This window comes from Ursus arctos, unplaced genomic scaffold, assembly GCF_023065955.2.
Source record: "Ursus arctos isolate Adak ecotype North America unplaced genomic scaffold, UrsArc2.0 scaffold_11, whole genome shotgun sequence".
Lineage (NCBI taxonomy): Eukaryota > Metazoa > Chordata > Mammalia > Carnivora > Ursidae > Ursus > Ursus arctos.
In genome coordinates this window covers 67,370,640-67,388,396 of record NW_026622775.1, presented here as the reverse complement: position 1 = coordinate 67,388,396, position 17,757 = coordinate 67,370,640, and the positions used below count along the sequence as shown (strand labels likewise).

At 43.5% G+C, this 17,757-nt stretch overlaps 1 protein-coding gene across 1 annotated transcript in view; it reads left to right on the top strand.

Annotated features, from left to right (window-relative positions):
• DOCK5 (dedicator of cytokinesis 5) overlaps window positions 1-17,757 on the top strand; it is a 210,770-nt gene that overhangs the window by 63,716 nt on the left and 129,297 nt on the right. Inside the window, exons 3-4 of the mRNA XM_026518974.4 lie at window positions 11,925-11,965; window positions 17,188-17,243. Of these exons, the coding sequence (XP_026374759.2) occupies window positions 11,925-11,965; window positions 17,188-17,243 (97 nt within the window). The remainder of the gene's footprint in view (window positions 1-11,924; window positions 11,966-17,187; window positions 17,244-17,757) is intronic.

Here is a 17,757-nt window from a genome sequence, read left to right as displayed (position 1 = left end):
AGTCCTAGACAGAAGTCTAAGATTGAGGGCAAATAGGAATAGGATTTTTCTCCTTTTGCTTATATCTAGAGAGAGAAGATTAATGTATGCCTTTACTTTGCTCATAGTAATATGAGAGCAATTTATGATCTCAGAAAGCGTCTAAGGGGACTTGGGCATCGTAAGTACCCACTCTGTGCTGGAGTGCCCCGTTTTATTCAACCCAAGGAAGCAAATCATTCAATGGAAACCATCATAGAAAACACGCTGCCTGAAAAACCCAAATGCTGCCAATGAGTCTGAGAAGCGCAGGAAACTGTGGTTCTTTTCCTGGCCTCCACTCCCTGTGTGACCAGGCTACACAGAGCTGTGGCCAGGGCAAGAGAGGAAGGGTGCTTGTTATAGACGGACTGTTAGTCTCACTCTTACATCCTGTGTGTATGTCCCCAGCGTTTGTCATCTGACCAATATTAAATATGTGTGCACTTAACTTTGACAACAGGAGTACGAGATTTTTAACAACTGTACTGAATACTTCAGTCCATCTTCTAAATGGCAGGAGTAATCAATACTGAATTCCTAACCTCGAATACTTGCTCAGTGCTCACCGATGCAGACTGAAGAGTCTGTCACTAAAGTTGGAATTGAAGGGATGGGAAGGGGTGGGTGTTTTAATTAGTCTTACTGTCACATTCATTCCCCACTAAATGTCAAGTCAGGCATTAGAAGACCCTATTTGGGTAACTTCTGAGTTCATTTTTGGCTGCATTCCGTATCTGTTCAGGCCCTGAGTTACCCAGCACTATTTTCTCAATCATTCTAGCCATTGTCATACAGTTTTTCTGTCACCCAACCTGTTCCTTCTACTTTTTCTTGTTACCTTTCCATTAAAGTCATCTTCTCTATGGTTTTCTTGGGGACAGGGAACTTATTCTCTTGGAAGATGAAAGTCTATCTTATCGGGTGCTACGGTTCTGTAGTAAAGTTCCCCACCCCCCGCCTGGTATCCCAGCTGCCTTAAGTATACTTCAGCTTTGTTCGTTGTCAGTAACTTGAGAATAATTTAGACAGGTTCTTCTCCTTCCAGGAAGCACAGACACATTCCTCAGAAAACAAAGAAAAGAACTTTAGTCTACCATCATTAGTCCAGGAACCAGACGACGGCCCTGGAAGTGGGAGTTAGTCCCTGGATTATGTCACTGGGACCCTCGGTTCCAAATTTATCTGGCATTTTACGCCCCTCTGTGTGCCAGGCATTGAACTGAGGGCTTTCTTGTACTGAATCTTAGCTTTTACAGTCATGGGAGACCAGTGTTCCCAGTCCTCATTTAGTAAATGTGAAAATCAGGTTCAGAAACTTGAAACTTCACACAGCCGTTAAATGGTAGAGCTTTGATTCTCACCATGGTCCTCTGGAATCCAAGTAGAATGTTCTTTCCACATTGTGAGGCCTTTGAGGAAATGATGCTTCTATTTTGGACGTAACCTATAGTTTTTCAAAGAGGGTGAGGTTCTTTTGCTTTTTGAGTAGCTGTCAGACAAGATTCCCGGCACCCTGAATTTGTCTATGGCGGGATGCACTCTTTCTGAACTTCTTTCCCCCACGGCTCTGCCACACTCGCTTGCTGCCCTGGCCAGGTGCACTCCTCACTGCTCTCCAAGTCCACTGTGTCCTTGGGCCCCCTGCCCCTCCAGGGCCCACGTGCCTCATCTGCCCCCCCCCCCATCTCCTCTGCTTGTTTTCAAGAGCTGGTTTTCTCTGAGCAGGCAGGCACATCTGTTCCAGGGGTGCATAGCCCCGTCATCTCCCCTATCCAGGGATATGGCCCCCTTCCCCCAGCCCACACACTCCAGGTCAGAATTACTGAGGGGCTGGGCTACTATTACCCACAGGTGTGGCAGGCAGGTCAGAGAGGGACAAATAAGCAGAGAGGTCTCTGGAGAGGTCCCTGACCATCCAAAGCTGAAGCAGTCTCCCTCCTGTATGTCTGTGGCAGCGGGTGTCTAACTGGTATCCCCGACTGTGCCCTCCTGCTTGTGTTAGTGCAGAAGGCATTTGCATTGAACCCAGCGGTCTTTGGCTCACACAGTCTCGGAAGGTCCCACGTGGTTCATGTTCATGCCTTTTCTGCTGATCTTTTGCTACCAGGACTCATACTGCCGTCGTCACTTCTGGGTCCTTGCCTCTGTTTCTGCCACTGTTGATGTTGTCACACACCTGACCGCGTCTCCGCGCCTCTGTCTGGGTTCTCAAAGTGGAGCCCAGTGGTTCACTTTCAGAGTCTGTAAGTACAGCTTTGCCCTTTCATTTTAGGATGCATTCCACTGAGGAACTCAAAGTAGGTTTCTAAGTGACCCAGACTGAAGGGGTCTCGGGACAGCGCCATCCGTGTCACACGCGCTCTAAGCTAAGGCACACATGCTCCCGGTGCCTCTGCACGGGCTGTTTCCTGTCTTGCTGGGGCCTGCATTCTCCCTTCAGAAAGAGAAGCCGCCTGTATGTGTGCGCCCTTCACCTTGATGTCGTCCTCGGGAGGCTTAGATGGTCGCCTGAGGAAAGCAGCCTGCGCTGTGGTTCCAGAGATCCTCCGTAATTAGCTGTGCGGGTTTGTCTTCCCTCACCTGTGTCTCTGTTCCACTAGTGAGCAGATTAGAAAGTCTTTGAGATCGGGGGTTGGGGTTTATACCTCAGTCTTCTGGAGGCTCCACAGAGCCTAGCATAGGTCTTTTATAGATCTTGCCTGGTGAACTGCTTCATCCCTGTCTTGTCCATCTTGCGAATTGGTGCTGCTGATAAAACCAGTCTTCACAGTGAGTGGCAGCAAACGTATGCTGTATCCTGTCATTTCAGCTTTCTCGAACTAGTTGGATAAGCTAGAGAAATGCGTCACAGAGGAGGGCAACTAGAGCCAACTGCTGGCAGGATTACTTTGCTTTAAAAAAGAAAGAAGGAAAAAGCCACATCCAGGAAATGTCACGGAAGTTGGCAAACCAGAGTGATGATGTTGATTAGAGAGAGGAAATTTTATTTCCCCTGTGTCACTGAGTTCAGGGTGTCTATGAAGCCAAGAGACGTTTCCTCCTTTTGCAGTGGCCATTTGGATATGTCACCTCTCCAGTCTGCCAACTGTTCTGCATCTGTCCCCACCCCCACCCTGGACCAGGTCCCCCTGCCTGTCTCAGGAGGTGTTTGCTGCTTGAAAGAAGCTTCTGACGTTTCCATCTCTTGTAGGTGACCAGGAGAAACTTCGGCATTTTTAGCTATGGCGTTATGAGTTAACAAGATGGGGAAAAGTGGAATGTTTTTGTGGAAGGAAATTGAAGCCACGAAAGCCTTAATTACTTGAATAGTTGAAGAAATGGAAGTCCCACAGAGTGGGTGAGCACACTACCAGGCCTGTGCATTTCAGATGAATCCTCTTCATAAGGAGCATGCCTCCTCTTTAGACATTCTGGCCTCCGGGCCGGTGCTCGGGCCCCGCCTGGTTCTGGCCACTAGGTGTGGGATCCCAAGGGGAGAGAAGGGTCTCTGGGATGTTGCTGTCAGATTGTGCTTTGGGGGTGCAGATTTTATTATACAGCCTTTGCATGATCTGTTTTGTCCATGACCACCAGCTCACCGGACCTTCTCTTTCTCATTGCTGAAGTCATTTAAAGTTTATGGCTTGCCCACTACGTTCCAGGCACCACAAACACAGGCCTCTTTACTGTTCACTCAAGAAATAAAATAAAAGATGGAAGCCTCATCTCTTTCTTTTCCATTTACTTGGCATGCTTGCGTGCATAGGTGTTTTATATTGGTTGGATTCCTTGGCCAAGCTTCCTTCCCATGAGAGGCAGTGCCTCTTTGCCTTGAGCAAGTATCCCACTTGCTGCATGGCCATGGAGGCAGGTGGTGGAAGGCAAACCCTGATGAACCGGGTGGTAGGAGCCCTGTGTTTGCATTCCCAGCTTAGATAGTAAGTCACTGGTTGACTGTACGACCTTTGCAATTCCTTGCCTGTGTTTCCTCTTTTTTAAGTAAGGGTGTTAGATTTTGGAGAAGTCTGAGTTCCTTTGGAGCTCACACGTACAGCATCTATCTGTGTATGATAAAGGCACCAAACTGAGCTAAGATGTCTAACTGGGAAGACTGATTTGTTTCCCAAAAAGGTATAAAAGAATACAATCATCTTTTACTATCTTTGCATCCTTTTCCTTTCTGTACCGGTGAGGCTGGTGGGCATGTAAACTGGTGCAGCCACTCTGGAAAACAGTAGGGAGATTCCTCAAAAAGTTAAAAATAGAGCTACCTTATGACCCAGCAATTGCACTACTGGGTATTTATCCCAAAGATACAAATGTAGTGATCCGAAGGGGTACCTGCACCCCAATGTTTATAACAGCAGTGTCCACAATAGCCAAACTACGGAAAGAGCCCAGATGTCCATCAGCAGATGAATGGATAAAGAAGAGGTGGTATATATATACATGATGGAATATTACTCAGCCATCAGAGAAAGGAATCTTGCCGTTTGCAACGATGTGAATGGAACTAGAGGGTATTATGCTAAGCGAAATAAATCAATCAGAGAAAGACAGTTATATGATTTCACTCATGTGAAATTTAAGAAACAGAACAGAGGAGCATAGGGGAAGGGAGGGAAAAGTAAAATAAGATGAAATCAGAGAGGGAGACAAACCATAAGAGACTCTTAACTATAGGAAACAAACAGGGTTGCTGGAGGTGAGGCGGGTGGGGGGATGGAATAACTGGGTGATGGGCATTAAGGAGATGCGTGATGTAATGAACACTGGGTGTTATATACAACTAATGAATCACTGAACTCTACCTGTGAAATTAATAATACACTGTATGTTAATTAATTGAATTTAAATTAAAAAAATAAAAACACCAGTGAGCTGCTCAGTGCATTTGGAAAGTGAACATCCTGTAGTTGGAGGACAAGGATCCCACACCTGAGCTGGTTTCTGTCTGTCCTCTTCGGAGGTTGCACCCAGCTGTTTCTACTCACCAGCTTCCCTGGAGGGACTGCAGGCATCTCTTAGAGGGACATTTGCTTCGGGATGGGAGGGCAAGCTTTGACCATGGAAACCAGCCAGAGGAGCCCAACGGGTTTACCTGGCCCACAGAGGACGGACCTTTGACCTTGGCCTAATTAACTACCAGACCAGTGACACTTAAAGGAAAAATAACAGGATTTAGCACCTGCTCTTCCTCTGTGGATCCTCTCTGGCCTTTCCCCTCCCCCATGTCGAGGTGCAAGTAAACAGTGGCTCCCTATCTGTTGCTTGCCTTTGATTCCTGGCAGGTCAACAGTATCACAATATTGTGAATGTACTTACTGCCACTGAACTGAACACTTAACAAGGGTTAAAATAGTATATTTTATGTGTATTTTACAACACAAAAATGGTTTATTCTGGGAGTGGGACTAATTTATTGTGGTACTCAAAACGAGGAGAGCTTTTACAAAACTCTCCACGAGTTACACATCTGAACAATGCTTTTACGGTTGGGAAGGTCTTGAGTACCCCTCAGTAACTGCCTTTGGAGTCTTTAGCATATTCATAATTCTCCCTTGGTGAGCCAGTGTCTTCAAGGCTGCCTGTTAGAAGCCCTTTGTATTCAATTATTTGTTTATGGATCTGTTTCCTTCCTCCTTGAAGACAATGTCTGGCCCGCTGGTGTTCAGTGAGTGTTTTTATCTATAATAAATGAATGACCACATTAGTGATGTAAATCCTTGGCTCCAGTGGTTGCACCAAGAGAGTCTCTAACCACGCTTTCTAAAGTAGCCCCACCCCCACTCCTCTGTCCCCCGTCCCCCGCAGGGCAGTACTCTCCTTCCTTAATACCTTTTAACCTCCTGTGCATGCACTTTGTTTATTTGCTGGGTGTTTGCAGGTCTGTGGTTTTTTTCCTTCCCATGATAAAGCAAGACTTGGAAGGATGGAGACGCTGTAGGTCTTGCTGTCTTGGCACCTCTCTGCTGAGCGAGTAAATGAATCTACAGTCTTGATCTATTGGAAGTAGCAAAACTCGTTCAGATTAGCTTTGGCACATAAAGTGAGGAGGGAAGATGGATAATGTCTTAAGGGAGGCACAATAAAAAGGAAAAATAATGGAGAAATGGTCCTGTGATTTTTCACACATGGCTCCGGCTGGTTTCAGAGGCAGTTTCAGACAAAAATATTTAGTAATATTTGAGCAACGTCACTGTCATGGAATTCTGTATCACCTTGAAGTCCTTACTTTGTAATGCTTACATGATAGAGTAAAATTTTACGTGGCTTTTAAAAATTGCAGTAAAATTTATATACAGTAAAATACACTCATCTTAAGTATTCAATTCAGTGAATTTGGCAAACGAATGCACCCCATGTACCTAATATTCCGGTCAAGAGACAGAGCATTTCCCTTGCCCCAAAAAGCTCCCCGTTGCATTCTTCTACACAATTCTCACCCCAAAAAGCAACTAATGCTCCAAGGAAGGTCACCATGCCTTAGTTTTCCTGCTCTTCAACTTTATATAAATGGAATTATGCATGTCTATTGTGTTTGGATTCTTTCATTCCACATAATGTTTTTAGGTTCATTAATGATGTTGCTTAAGACAGTAGCTCATTCCTTTTCATCACTAAGTTATGTGAATATACCACAGTTTGTTGATACTCCTGCTGAGGGACATTTTGATGGGTTCTAGTTTTTGGCTATTAATAATAAAGCTTTGCAACACAATCTTATATTTTTATGGATGTATGTTTTCACTGATCTTTTTTTTAAATTAATTTTTTATTAAAGAGAAAGAAACCTAGCAGGGGGGAGGATCACAGGGAGAGGGAGAAGCAGACTTCCTGCTGAACAGGGAGCCTGATATGGGACTCAATCCCAGGACCCTGGGATCATGACCTGAGCCGAAGGCAGACGCTTAACTGACTGAGCCACCCAGGTGCCTGGTTTTTACTGATCTTGGGTGCGTACTTAGAAGTGGGGATATTGCTAGGTCATAGGTCGTGTGTGTGTGCGTGTGTGTGTGTGTGTGTGTGTATAGTATTTTTTTTTTTTTGGTGGTTTTTTTTTTGTGTGTGTTTGTTTGTTTGTTTGTTTTAAAGATTTTATTTATGTATTTGACAGAGAGAGACAGCCAACGGGAGAGGGAACACAAGCAGGGGGAGTGGGAGAGGAAGAAGCAGGCTCCCAGGGGAGGAGCCTGATGTGGGGCTCGATCCCAGGACTCTGGGATCACGCCCTGAGCCGAAGGTAGATGCTTAAAGACTGAGCCACCCAGGCGCCCCATGTTTTTTTTTTTGTTTTTTAATTTAAATTTTGTTAGTTAACATATAGTGCATGTATGTTCAATCTTATTTGTAGCTACAAACAATGTGAGAGAATTCTAATTGCCCATATTTTTACCAACTCTTGGTAGAGTCCGTCTTTTTTTTTTTTTTTTTTAAGATTTTATTTATTTATTTGACAGATAGAGACAGCCAGTGAGAGAGGGAACACAAGCAGGGGGAGTGGGAGAGGGAGAAGCAGGCTTCCCAGCAGAGCAGGGAACCCGACACGGGGCTCGATCCCAGGACCCTGGGATCACGCCCTGAGCCGAAAGCAGACCTTCACGACTGAACCACCCAGGGGCCCCTAGAGTCCGTCTTTTTAACTATAGCCATTCAAGTTGTTGTAGAGTAGTATCTCATCTAGAAAAAAAATACTTACATTGAGTTGAATTCACCCTATTTAGTGTACAGGTTTTGAACAATGCACACAATCATGAAATGCCAGCACAAGATAGAGAACAATTCTATCAGCACCCCCAGATTCTCCCCTGTCCCCTGTACCAACCTCATACCACCCTCAGCCTCGATCTGTTTTCTTTCCCTATAATTTTGCCTTTCTTAGTCCTGGCTTACCAGGACGTATTAGTTGTATTTTTTGTCTTAGTTTTCAAATTTATCATTGTCATAAATGCATATAATTTTAAAGGCCAAGTCATTTCTATCAAGTTTATAATGATAAACAGCAGTCTCTTCCTACCTCCTCTTGGTTTCTGATCCCACTTGCAGCCCTTTGTTGTGGTATTTGCTTTTTCATTTCTAAAGAATCGTGCTTCTATTACTTGGTATTTCCATTTCATTAACTGCTTCTTATGGAAGCTAAGGGTTTAGCTCTCTTGCAGTTCCCACCAGCCACGCGTATACTTGTCTGTGTCTGATAGAGACCTCCCAGTATAGATACATCATAATTTTTCAAAGTTATTATTTATTTTTTTTTATTTTTTAAAGATTTATTTATTTATTTGACAGAGATAGAGACAGCCAGCGAGAGAGGAAACACAAGCAGGGAGAGTGGGAGAGGAAGAAGCAGGCTCATAGCGGAGGAGCCTGATGTGGGGCTCGATCCCATAACACCGGGATCACGCCCTGAGCCGAAGGCAGACGCTTAACCGCTGTGCGACCCAGGCGCCCCCAAAGTTATTATTTAGATTACTGAGTCTATGTAGTATAAGCAGCAGATGCTGTGGAACGTACCTTCATTCTATTTCCTGTCTTGAATAATGTGTTTCTAGAGGTGTTAATTCTTCTTTTCCTGGTTCTCTGTGGACCTACTTCTCCTTCATATCCAGACTTTCTGACAGAAGTGTTTACCTCCTCCTCATATGTTCAGACAAATGAGATAACTTCGCAGTTCCACTTGCTTGGATTTGTTCTTCGTGGAGTCCTCTGCCCTCCTGCTGCATCTTGGACACTACATAGCTTCTTTTCTGAGCTCTCCATCATCTCTCTCAGGGTCAAAAAAATGAGAACCAATAGGTATCAGCAGAACCAGGGATAATGCGCATATGCGTATAAAGACAGGTTAACACATCCATTAATTTTGACCTGTCTACCAATTTTAGGAGTCATATGTACACATGGGTACCTGCACGTGCAGTCCAGCATCTCAGGGTTCATTCTAGTTTTTTCCCTTTCTTGTAACTCCCTTCTGTGGCAGTAAGAAACCTGGCTTCCAGGATTAATGTATTTACTTATTTCATTAGGGCCTCAGCATGTAACCAATCTCTTGTCTTCATGACCATACCTCCTCCCACATGGACACCCTCTTCAGCCTGTTCTCTCTGTGATAGCTCATGTCCCCCACCATCCCCCACGCCCAAGTTGTGGTTGTGGATGCCCTTCTCTTCACCCTCTTCCTGCGGACCCCCCATCCCCCATGGATGCCCACCTTGTTCTGCCTGCCTGTGACAGGCCATGCCAGTCTGGTCCCCTGTGTGGATGCCCTCCCCACCCCCCTTGCAAATGCCCAAGTTGCCCTGTCCCACCTAATGGCTCAGGGCTCAGTTGTTGAGGAAGAGAAGCAGAGGGGCCAAGATACATCTCTTGATTCTGTCTCCCATCCCCCAATGCTTTCCTTTTTCCAATCTTCCTATCCCAAAGAATTAATTCTGGCTACCTATTTGCTTAAACCCAAGATCTGAATGCCCTTGAATATTTGCCTTGTGGATGGGGGGGTGGGGGTGGGGGAGTGGGTGGGTCTCCATCCCAGATCTTGACCTGAGCAGAAAGGAGGTGCTTAACCAACTGATTGAGCCCCCCAGGCCCCCCAGTGATTAGATATTTGTGTTTATTGCAAAATGTTCATCACAATAAGTCTAGTTTACATACGTTAGCATACATAGTTGCAAAATGCTTTCCCCTTGTAATGAGCAGTTTTAAGACTTACTCTCTTAGCAACTTTCAAATATGGAACACGGTATTATTAACTGTGGTTGCCATGATGTACATTACACCCCCATGACTTCATTATTTTATGACTTGAAGTTTGTACCTCTTGACTCCCTTTACCCATTTCGCCCTCACCTCCACCCCCTGCCTCGGGCAACCACCGGTCTGGTCTATGTATCTATGGGCTTACAAATTCACTCTTTGAGACAGACATTTCATCTAAACCAAGGTAGGACTGGCCCTCTGGACTCACCATCCCCCACTATTCTCTTCATTTTACTAATGTACTAATTTTTAAAAGCATCCGAGATTCCCCCCAGTTCACACTGCTTACTGGTAATAGGTGCCTGTTTGATAGAGCCTTCGCTATCTCTTTGCATCGTGACGCATTTGGAAGCCTTAAAAGCATACCATGTTTAACTATAATTATCCTGTTTTAAATATTGGGATCATTGGAACACCGTGTTCTTGCTTGTATCTCTTGCAGTTGTTAGCAGTTGAATTTATGGGGTCCTGACAGCAGATGATTAAAACTCCAGGGATGGACATTATTCTACTAGTACCTAACCAAGCAGAATGAACATGCTACAAATTCAGTGTGGTAATTTTGTGCCTTTAGATAGGGTTTTACACAAACCCCAATTCTAGAGGAGACTTAGGAAGTAAAGAAAAAAAATTTTTTTTTTCAAAAATGACAGGTTTCGGAAGCATAATTCTGTGATGAATGGCTGCGCAAAAATACTGTTTACACAAGTACAGAGAAATTCCTCTGACAGTGGAGCAAAGTCCAAACTGTTACATCTTGGTTTTGTGGGACGCAGGGAGATGAAAACTGCTTGGAAGAGACCATTGTTTCTCAGCTTGCCTGCCCCTCCCCCGCCCCAGGATGAGCCTGAAGCCATTCATTCATTCGTGCAAAAGCACTCTGCTGTGACAGCAGAACCAGCTAGCAAGGTCTAGCATCGTGTTCTTCTTACACCTGGCTGCTCGCACACTTTGGCACCTGAAATTAGGAGCAGTGTTTGCTGTTCAAACACCTTTTTCTCAACCGTGGGCCTTGATATAAACCTATAACGATTTCACAGCATAGTACCCTAGTCTTTCCTGTTTTAAAAAAAAAAATTCTTTAAATTTTGAATACTGACAGTTTAAAAATTTGTGAAAATATTCTTAAATTATGCTCAAGGTAAATTCAACTTTCTTCTTGTAACATATCCAGAATACTTTGTGTGTCTCTTTTCTGGATGATTTCGTATAGAACAAATTACAAGACAGTTCTAGAAGCCTGTTGGCAGATGCCTGAAGTTGTAATTACAGTTTGCATCACCTCACTGTATGTAGATGGCTGCTTGACACATATGTACCACTTACAGTCGGGTTTGCTTAGGGAAGATGACCAGCTTGATGCCTTATGGACATGGGGAACGTGGGGAATCGTTATAGTAAATTACTTCTAGTAGGTGTTCAATAAATATTTAATATAAGTTATCTGTTTATGGATCAATTAAATTGTATACTCCCTTTACCAGATACAGCGTGGAAAAACATCCATAGGTGTATGTGTATTTATTGAAGTTTTTATAAAAAAGTCAAAGGCTTTATTTAAAGCCTCATCAAGCCAACAAATTTTTTTATTGTCAGGGGTGTGAATAGCATTGCCAAGAATTATTTAAAATGTTCTTTTATTATTTGTTTCAACTCTTTTAGGTGCAAATATTTATATGTGTAAATTTTCCATTTCAGTTTAAAATTGTTCCAGAATAGTGGTTCTTCACCTGAGAATTTAGATAAGAGAGAGCCTGTAGAAATTATTTTAAACTATTTATTTTAATAGTATAGGGTGACTTGTAGAATATGTGTATATGGATGAAAGACCTTCTTCATTCATGCAAAAACACGTACTGAATGTCTAAGGTATTAAGGTGTGAAGAGGTTGAGCTGCCTTCTGTCTTGTCTTTTTTGTTCTGTCCTTTCTCCAAAGGAGCAGAGATGAGGTATGGTTCTGTGTGAATTTTAAATCCTTTACCTATGAAGAGAGTAAAGCTGTAAAATAGATCTAGATTGTGATTGTGTAATCAACCCAAATGCACATATTCTAATTAGTCTGCTAATTACCTCTTGGATTCCATCCCAGTATTCTAGTAGAATATGAGGATGCATATTGCTCCTATCTTTCTATTAGATAACATAAAAGATTGTGTTTTCTTATTCCCCCACAGGTTGGTACAGAGGATATACCCTCCAAAATAAATCTAAAAAGGTATGGTTTGTCATTTACTTTTTAACTTTGAATCTGTCTGCTAGTTTTGTGTTATGCTACCTGGTACAATTTTCTGCTCCTTGCTGTCTCTGGACCTAGTTTGTGTTCTCTGGGATGGCTGTTCTTTAGATCTGAAAACAAATTCTCTGACCTCAGTGTATAAGTAAAATAGCACAAGTCCCATGGACCGTATTTCCCACCGGCCCACTGAAGGAGAGAGGCCAGAGGTGAATTCACACACCAGGTAGGGCCCTTGCAGGCTTCTTGCTCCCTGTCCCTCGAGCTCAGCAGGGTGGTGACACAGTGACATTGTTATTGTTGGCTGTCTCCTTCAGGGGGGACCCGTGCTGCTTCTCTGTCCTTTATCTCCTGTGCTGACATCCCAGAACTAAAGCATCTCCCCATTTCTACTTGAGTCCATCCTTCACTATAAAATGGATAAGCCAGAGCAGTAGTTTTGAAGCTGTGAACCTCACAACCAACCCCAGTAACAGATCATGAGATCAACATCGTGGGTTATTAACCAACATCTTCCAAAAACCGGAACTCTGAGAAGCAGAAAAGAAAACGGAATTCTGTGATGAATACTGTCTCATGAAACTTTTGTGTGAGGTATATATGTTTTATGTATTTTATGTATTTTGAATTATATTTTATGTACAGTTAAGGACTCGGTTGCATGAAGCTGTATTTCATCATGGGCAGAGAGTTTGAAAAGTACTGACCCTAGCAGGTTCCTGTACCTAGTGCCAAAACTGCTCACCATCAAGCTAAAGAAAATCTGTTAGTTACGTTAATACCCCCCTCGGCTTTTCCGTTGATGCTGCACTCTGGGGCAGCAGTGCGAGTCAGCACTTTGTTTTGAAAGAGCAACATGGAGAGGACCATCGTATTTCACACTTAGTTCACATGCAAAATAGCTAATTAGGAGAGGGGCAAGAGAAACATTGTAGAATTTATCAAGAAGTGAGTGGAAAAAAAAACCCAGCAAAACCCACAGTTCTTATTTTTCAAACATGGGATGAGATGCAAGTAATCTGAGCACACAACTCTTGAAAGAGCTTGGGGCCTAGAGAAACATCCCCCCCCCCTTTTTAAGATTTTATTTATTTATTTGAGAGAGAAACAGGGCACAGCAGGGGCAGCAGGCAGAGGGAGAAGCAGACTCCCTGCTTGAGCAGGGAGCCTGATGCAGGACTCAGTCCCAGGACCCTGAGATCATGACCTGAGCTGAAGGCAGGCACCTAACTGACTGAGCCACCCAGGTGCCCCGAGAAACCCCGTTCTACAGGTTGTAGTCATTAGTAACCAGTGCTGTTTAGATCAAGCTTTCTATATATTTGGCTCTGAAGTCACTATTTGCACATTTACATGTCCACACACCCAGTTTGTTAACGTTGACAGTTTAATAATCTTCTAAAATGAAGGAGTGTTTGCTTGTCATGTGAGTATGAACTCCCACAGTTTTGGTCCTTTTATCCCTCCCTAAGTCCTGATGCTGAATTTTTCTGCCCACAGTTTGATTCCTGTGTTTTCCCATATGTTTTCATTTCCAGCTTAACTACTTTTCATTTAATCTCTTGCTGACTTTAATTTCTCCAGGCCTTCAAATAGAGGACTGATGATAGGGACATTCTGGCTTGAATGAGAGCATAGTAAAACGAAAGCCTCTCTTTCAGGATCCTTGTATGTGGTTTATAGATACTCCCGTTTCTTGGTTTGGGGTTAGCCCTATCTTTGTTTATTTTACTCGTAATTATAGAAATGATAGTTATTTCGAAGCACGATTAGAGTTAACCATTTTGAAGTTCTGAATTTTTAAAGAGCAAGAAGATTTATGCCACTTCCCAATCTTCTAAAAAAAATGTCAACTTAAAAAAAATGAACAAAACCCCATTCTCAGATAAGATCACACGAACTTAAAGAACAAACACAATTCTTGATTTTTAACTGGTGATTGTGAATCATGTTGAAACAAGGTCCCCTGCCACACTTTTCCCTTTCAGAGAGCTACAGTGTGTTAGGATCCTTTTTGCACATAGAAGACCTCAGTTTCTAAGGCATCCTGTGATGCCCTAATAGATCAGAATCTATCCAGCTTATACCCTTGTTGTTGGCTTTGAAAAGAAAATAGCATGCACCACTAAGGTCTAAATGACAAGTTCTGGGTGTGTTTTTAATTTTTTTTTTCCTTAAAACCCTTGTTTAAACTTTATTTATTTATTATTTTTTGAAAAGATTTTATTTATTTATTCCACAGAGATAGAGACAGCCAGCGAGAGAGGGAACACAAGCAGGGGGAGTGGGAGAGAAAGAAGCAGGCTCATAGCGGAGGAGCCTGATGTGGGGCTCGATCCCATAGCGCTGGGATCACGCCCTGAGCCGAAGGCAGACGCTTAACCGCTGTGCCACCCAGGCGCCCCCCTTGTTTAAACTTTAAATCTCACCTTTAGGAAGAATTATTTCAGGAAGAGCTTCTTTTAGTTCTTGATAATTCAACTTTGTAATTCAATGAAATGGTAGTACAGACAAGGATGGTGCATTTACTTGTTGATTTTTAAGTTCAAATATCTTCTTGGTGGAGAGCTCTAGGAGGCATCAAGGGAATTTAAATTCAGTCATCATGAATTATGTTCAGCTTTGACACCCTTTCATTAGGAGATCCAGCCTATTTGAAATCCTCTCCTAATGCTGTTTTCCTGCCTTTGCTGGTCTTTAGGGGAGGAGCTATTTGAAAGGCCTTTTATTTTAATGGAAATTTTTGGTGTCACTTAGCAGACCGAGCCCTTTAGAGTGGTGATAAAATGAGCTCGTGGTTTTATGAATTGAAGAAGCCAAGAAGCTTTGCAGAAACTGAGTATTGATCCTGGCAGGATTGTGGAAGTGTGGATAAGGGCAATATCTAGAAAATCATTAGTTTATTTATTTTTTCCTCAAGTGAGTAGGTTGCATTGAGAAAGGAAAATCAAAATTGAGATAAGCTATAAGTTAGTAATCTATCCCCCAGGTTTATCCTGCCTTTCTGTGTGTCAAATGGCATAGGAAAAGTTCTACAAGGCTCAGATTTACCAGAGCAATTAAGTGGATATAAGTGAACATATGTTATCATGGAAGGATGGTGCCTACAAATAACAGGGCAGTAATGCAACAAAATAAATATTCTCTTAAAATGAAAGTCATCATATCTGTACATTCATTATAAATTATCTGCTTGTAATCTGCTTGGGTGTTACAACATAAGATGTTGTTTATATTTCAGATGCTTCTATCTTGGATTTCTCCCAATTATTAGGAGGAGACCAGTTATCAGATTACGAATGCACACAAATTTTAATTGGTCCTTTATCTTCTTGATGAGAAAATTTTTCTGCAGGGATATTCTCTGGGATAAGCAGTGTTACATCTTATTTTAACCTCCAAATGTTGCCCCTTATAACTACTGCTTTAAGTGGTTCATCTTTTACCAACTGTCCCATTCCTCCCCCACCCCACCCCGGCAGCCCCCATTCTACTTTCTGTCTCTATGGATTTGACTATCTAGATCCCTCCTACAAGTGGAATCATAACAGTATTTGCCCTTTTGTGTCTGGATTATTTCACGTAGCATCATGTCCTCAAGGTGAGTTCTGGGCCATCAAGTCTGGTTCTCCACCAACATGGCAGTCAGCGAGACATTTACCTCAGCTTAGCAGATGGAAGAAACACCCAAAGTTCCTTAGACACCCTAAGGACAGATCTGGAGCTTCAGAACACCAGAAGTTAGGCCCCAGAGGAATTACATGTACACTGAATTTTTGTTTAACTGTTTGATCAATTTTCCAAAATCACTTTGAATCCTGCCCCTGTAATGAAAGAGGTCAGTGTCACCTTGCCTCTCTCTGTGTTCTGGGCTTTATCAATAACGGATTGGCATAGTACTTTCTTACTTATACACCCCATGCCTACCCCTTTCTCAAAGTGAGGAGGGGAAGGTAATTTTTTGTTGTTGTTGTTGTTCTTCCTGCCTGGCCCCTGAAAGGATGGTCATTTTGCTTTTGACTCAGGCAGTGGCGGGATCTACCCCGTCATCACCAAGGCTGGGAGCAGCGCAATCTCCAATTTTCTTACTGGTTCCTGTTTTGTTGGCAAAGGGCTAAAATGGAGATACAAGACTGTCAGGTAAATATAGCACACGAAGCCAGACACAGGACTGACTGACCCCAATGGGAATTAACTAGGTTTCCGTCTCTGGATCGATTAAGGATCACTGGGTACATCTTTGACCCCGTCTCCCAGGTAGGAAGATCTTCCTTTCCCACGGTTGTGGTCAGCCCCCCCAACCCCGCCCCGCCCCAGACAGAGAATGTCTCACAGGGTCGCACTGACCTCCACAGGTGCAGGGCTAGGAGCAGTCGAGCCAGTGGTGCCTATTAAATAGGTTCTCCTACCTCTGCTGGTCTGGCATGCAAAGTACCCTAAAACTAAGAATAGCAATGCCTTTTCCAGATGGCAGTATTTATCGATGAGCGTATCACACAGTTAAACAACAGAAGCCACTGGCATTTAGGAAAACTCAGATCCATGACCTGCTTTCTGTTGGTTCGATCTGATCTTCACTTCTTCAGTTTCTACTGATCAGTTTCCAGTCTTTTTCTTAGGCCCTTGTGGGCCTTAGTTTTCCCATGAGCAGCGTGACAGCAGTGATACAGAATCACCTCTTAAGAATACGGAATGGAGAGCAATTTGAGACTGGGAAGTGCTAAAAATAACCAGATAACTAGTACTAATTGATTTGGGGCACATTTGGTTTAAGTGAAAGTGCTGAGAAGGGATTGTTTCGGAAAATCACTATAATTTTATGGGCTGCTAAGTACATAGCCCTCCATGTCACTAATTATGTGGAACCCTTTCAGGGCAGCAGATCATGGCATTAGGACCTGGAGGGTTTTAGGAGCTCGCTGTGGAACCCCTTACTGTTATTGCCGCTCTGAGCAGACCTGGATACGTTTGCCTGTCCACTTCCGAAGCGCTTCTCCCATGCTCTGTGAACCCCACTCTTAATTTCTGTCTTTCCAGCCATGCTTTCATGGAGGCGCAGTCAGTGTGGTCAGTCCTGCGAGCCTGACCACACACTCTAGCAGCGGTCCAGGTATCCTGTCTCCTCCTCATTCATTCCCAATGCCATCTATGCTCTTTACCCTGAGGTTTTTATGGCCGTATAACCGATCTTCTTCTCTCTGTAGGGGATTTTCCCTGAAACGTACATCCATTTGAAGGAGGCAACCGTGGAAGACCGAGGGTAAGTCCAGTCCCAGGAAGACACCTAAAAAATGGTGAACGTGTCAAATTATCATTAAAGAGTTTCTCGTGTACGTTATTGCTCTCATCTCGTCAGTTGCCCTTCTCACAGGAGAGAGAAGTGAATACAAACTTTTTCCTGAGATGACTCCTTCTTTTGTAATTGCTGCTGTCTGGCATCCTTCCCCAGGAATAGTAAAGACAGAGAATGAATGAATGAAGGGCCTTTGTCTTCCTCTTGCACTGCCTGCTCACTGAGTGTGTGTGCGCACCCATGAACGTTGGGCACTCTTTCACTGCTAAGATCTCCGAGAGCCTCCAGTTTGGCAACCTTGGGAGAGAGATGAGCAGCTGCATCCAGCAGTAATCAGCTCTGAAGCTTACGCAAGTCAGTTAGCCTTACTGCACCTTGGACTTTGCCAAGACAGATTGGAGGAAATAAATCTGGCCCTACGTTGGCCATGAGCCTAATGTGAAATTATGAAATTGTGTGAACATGCTCTGCAGATAAAATC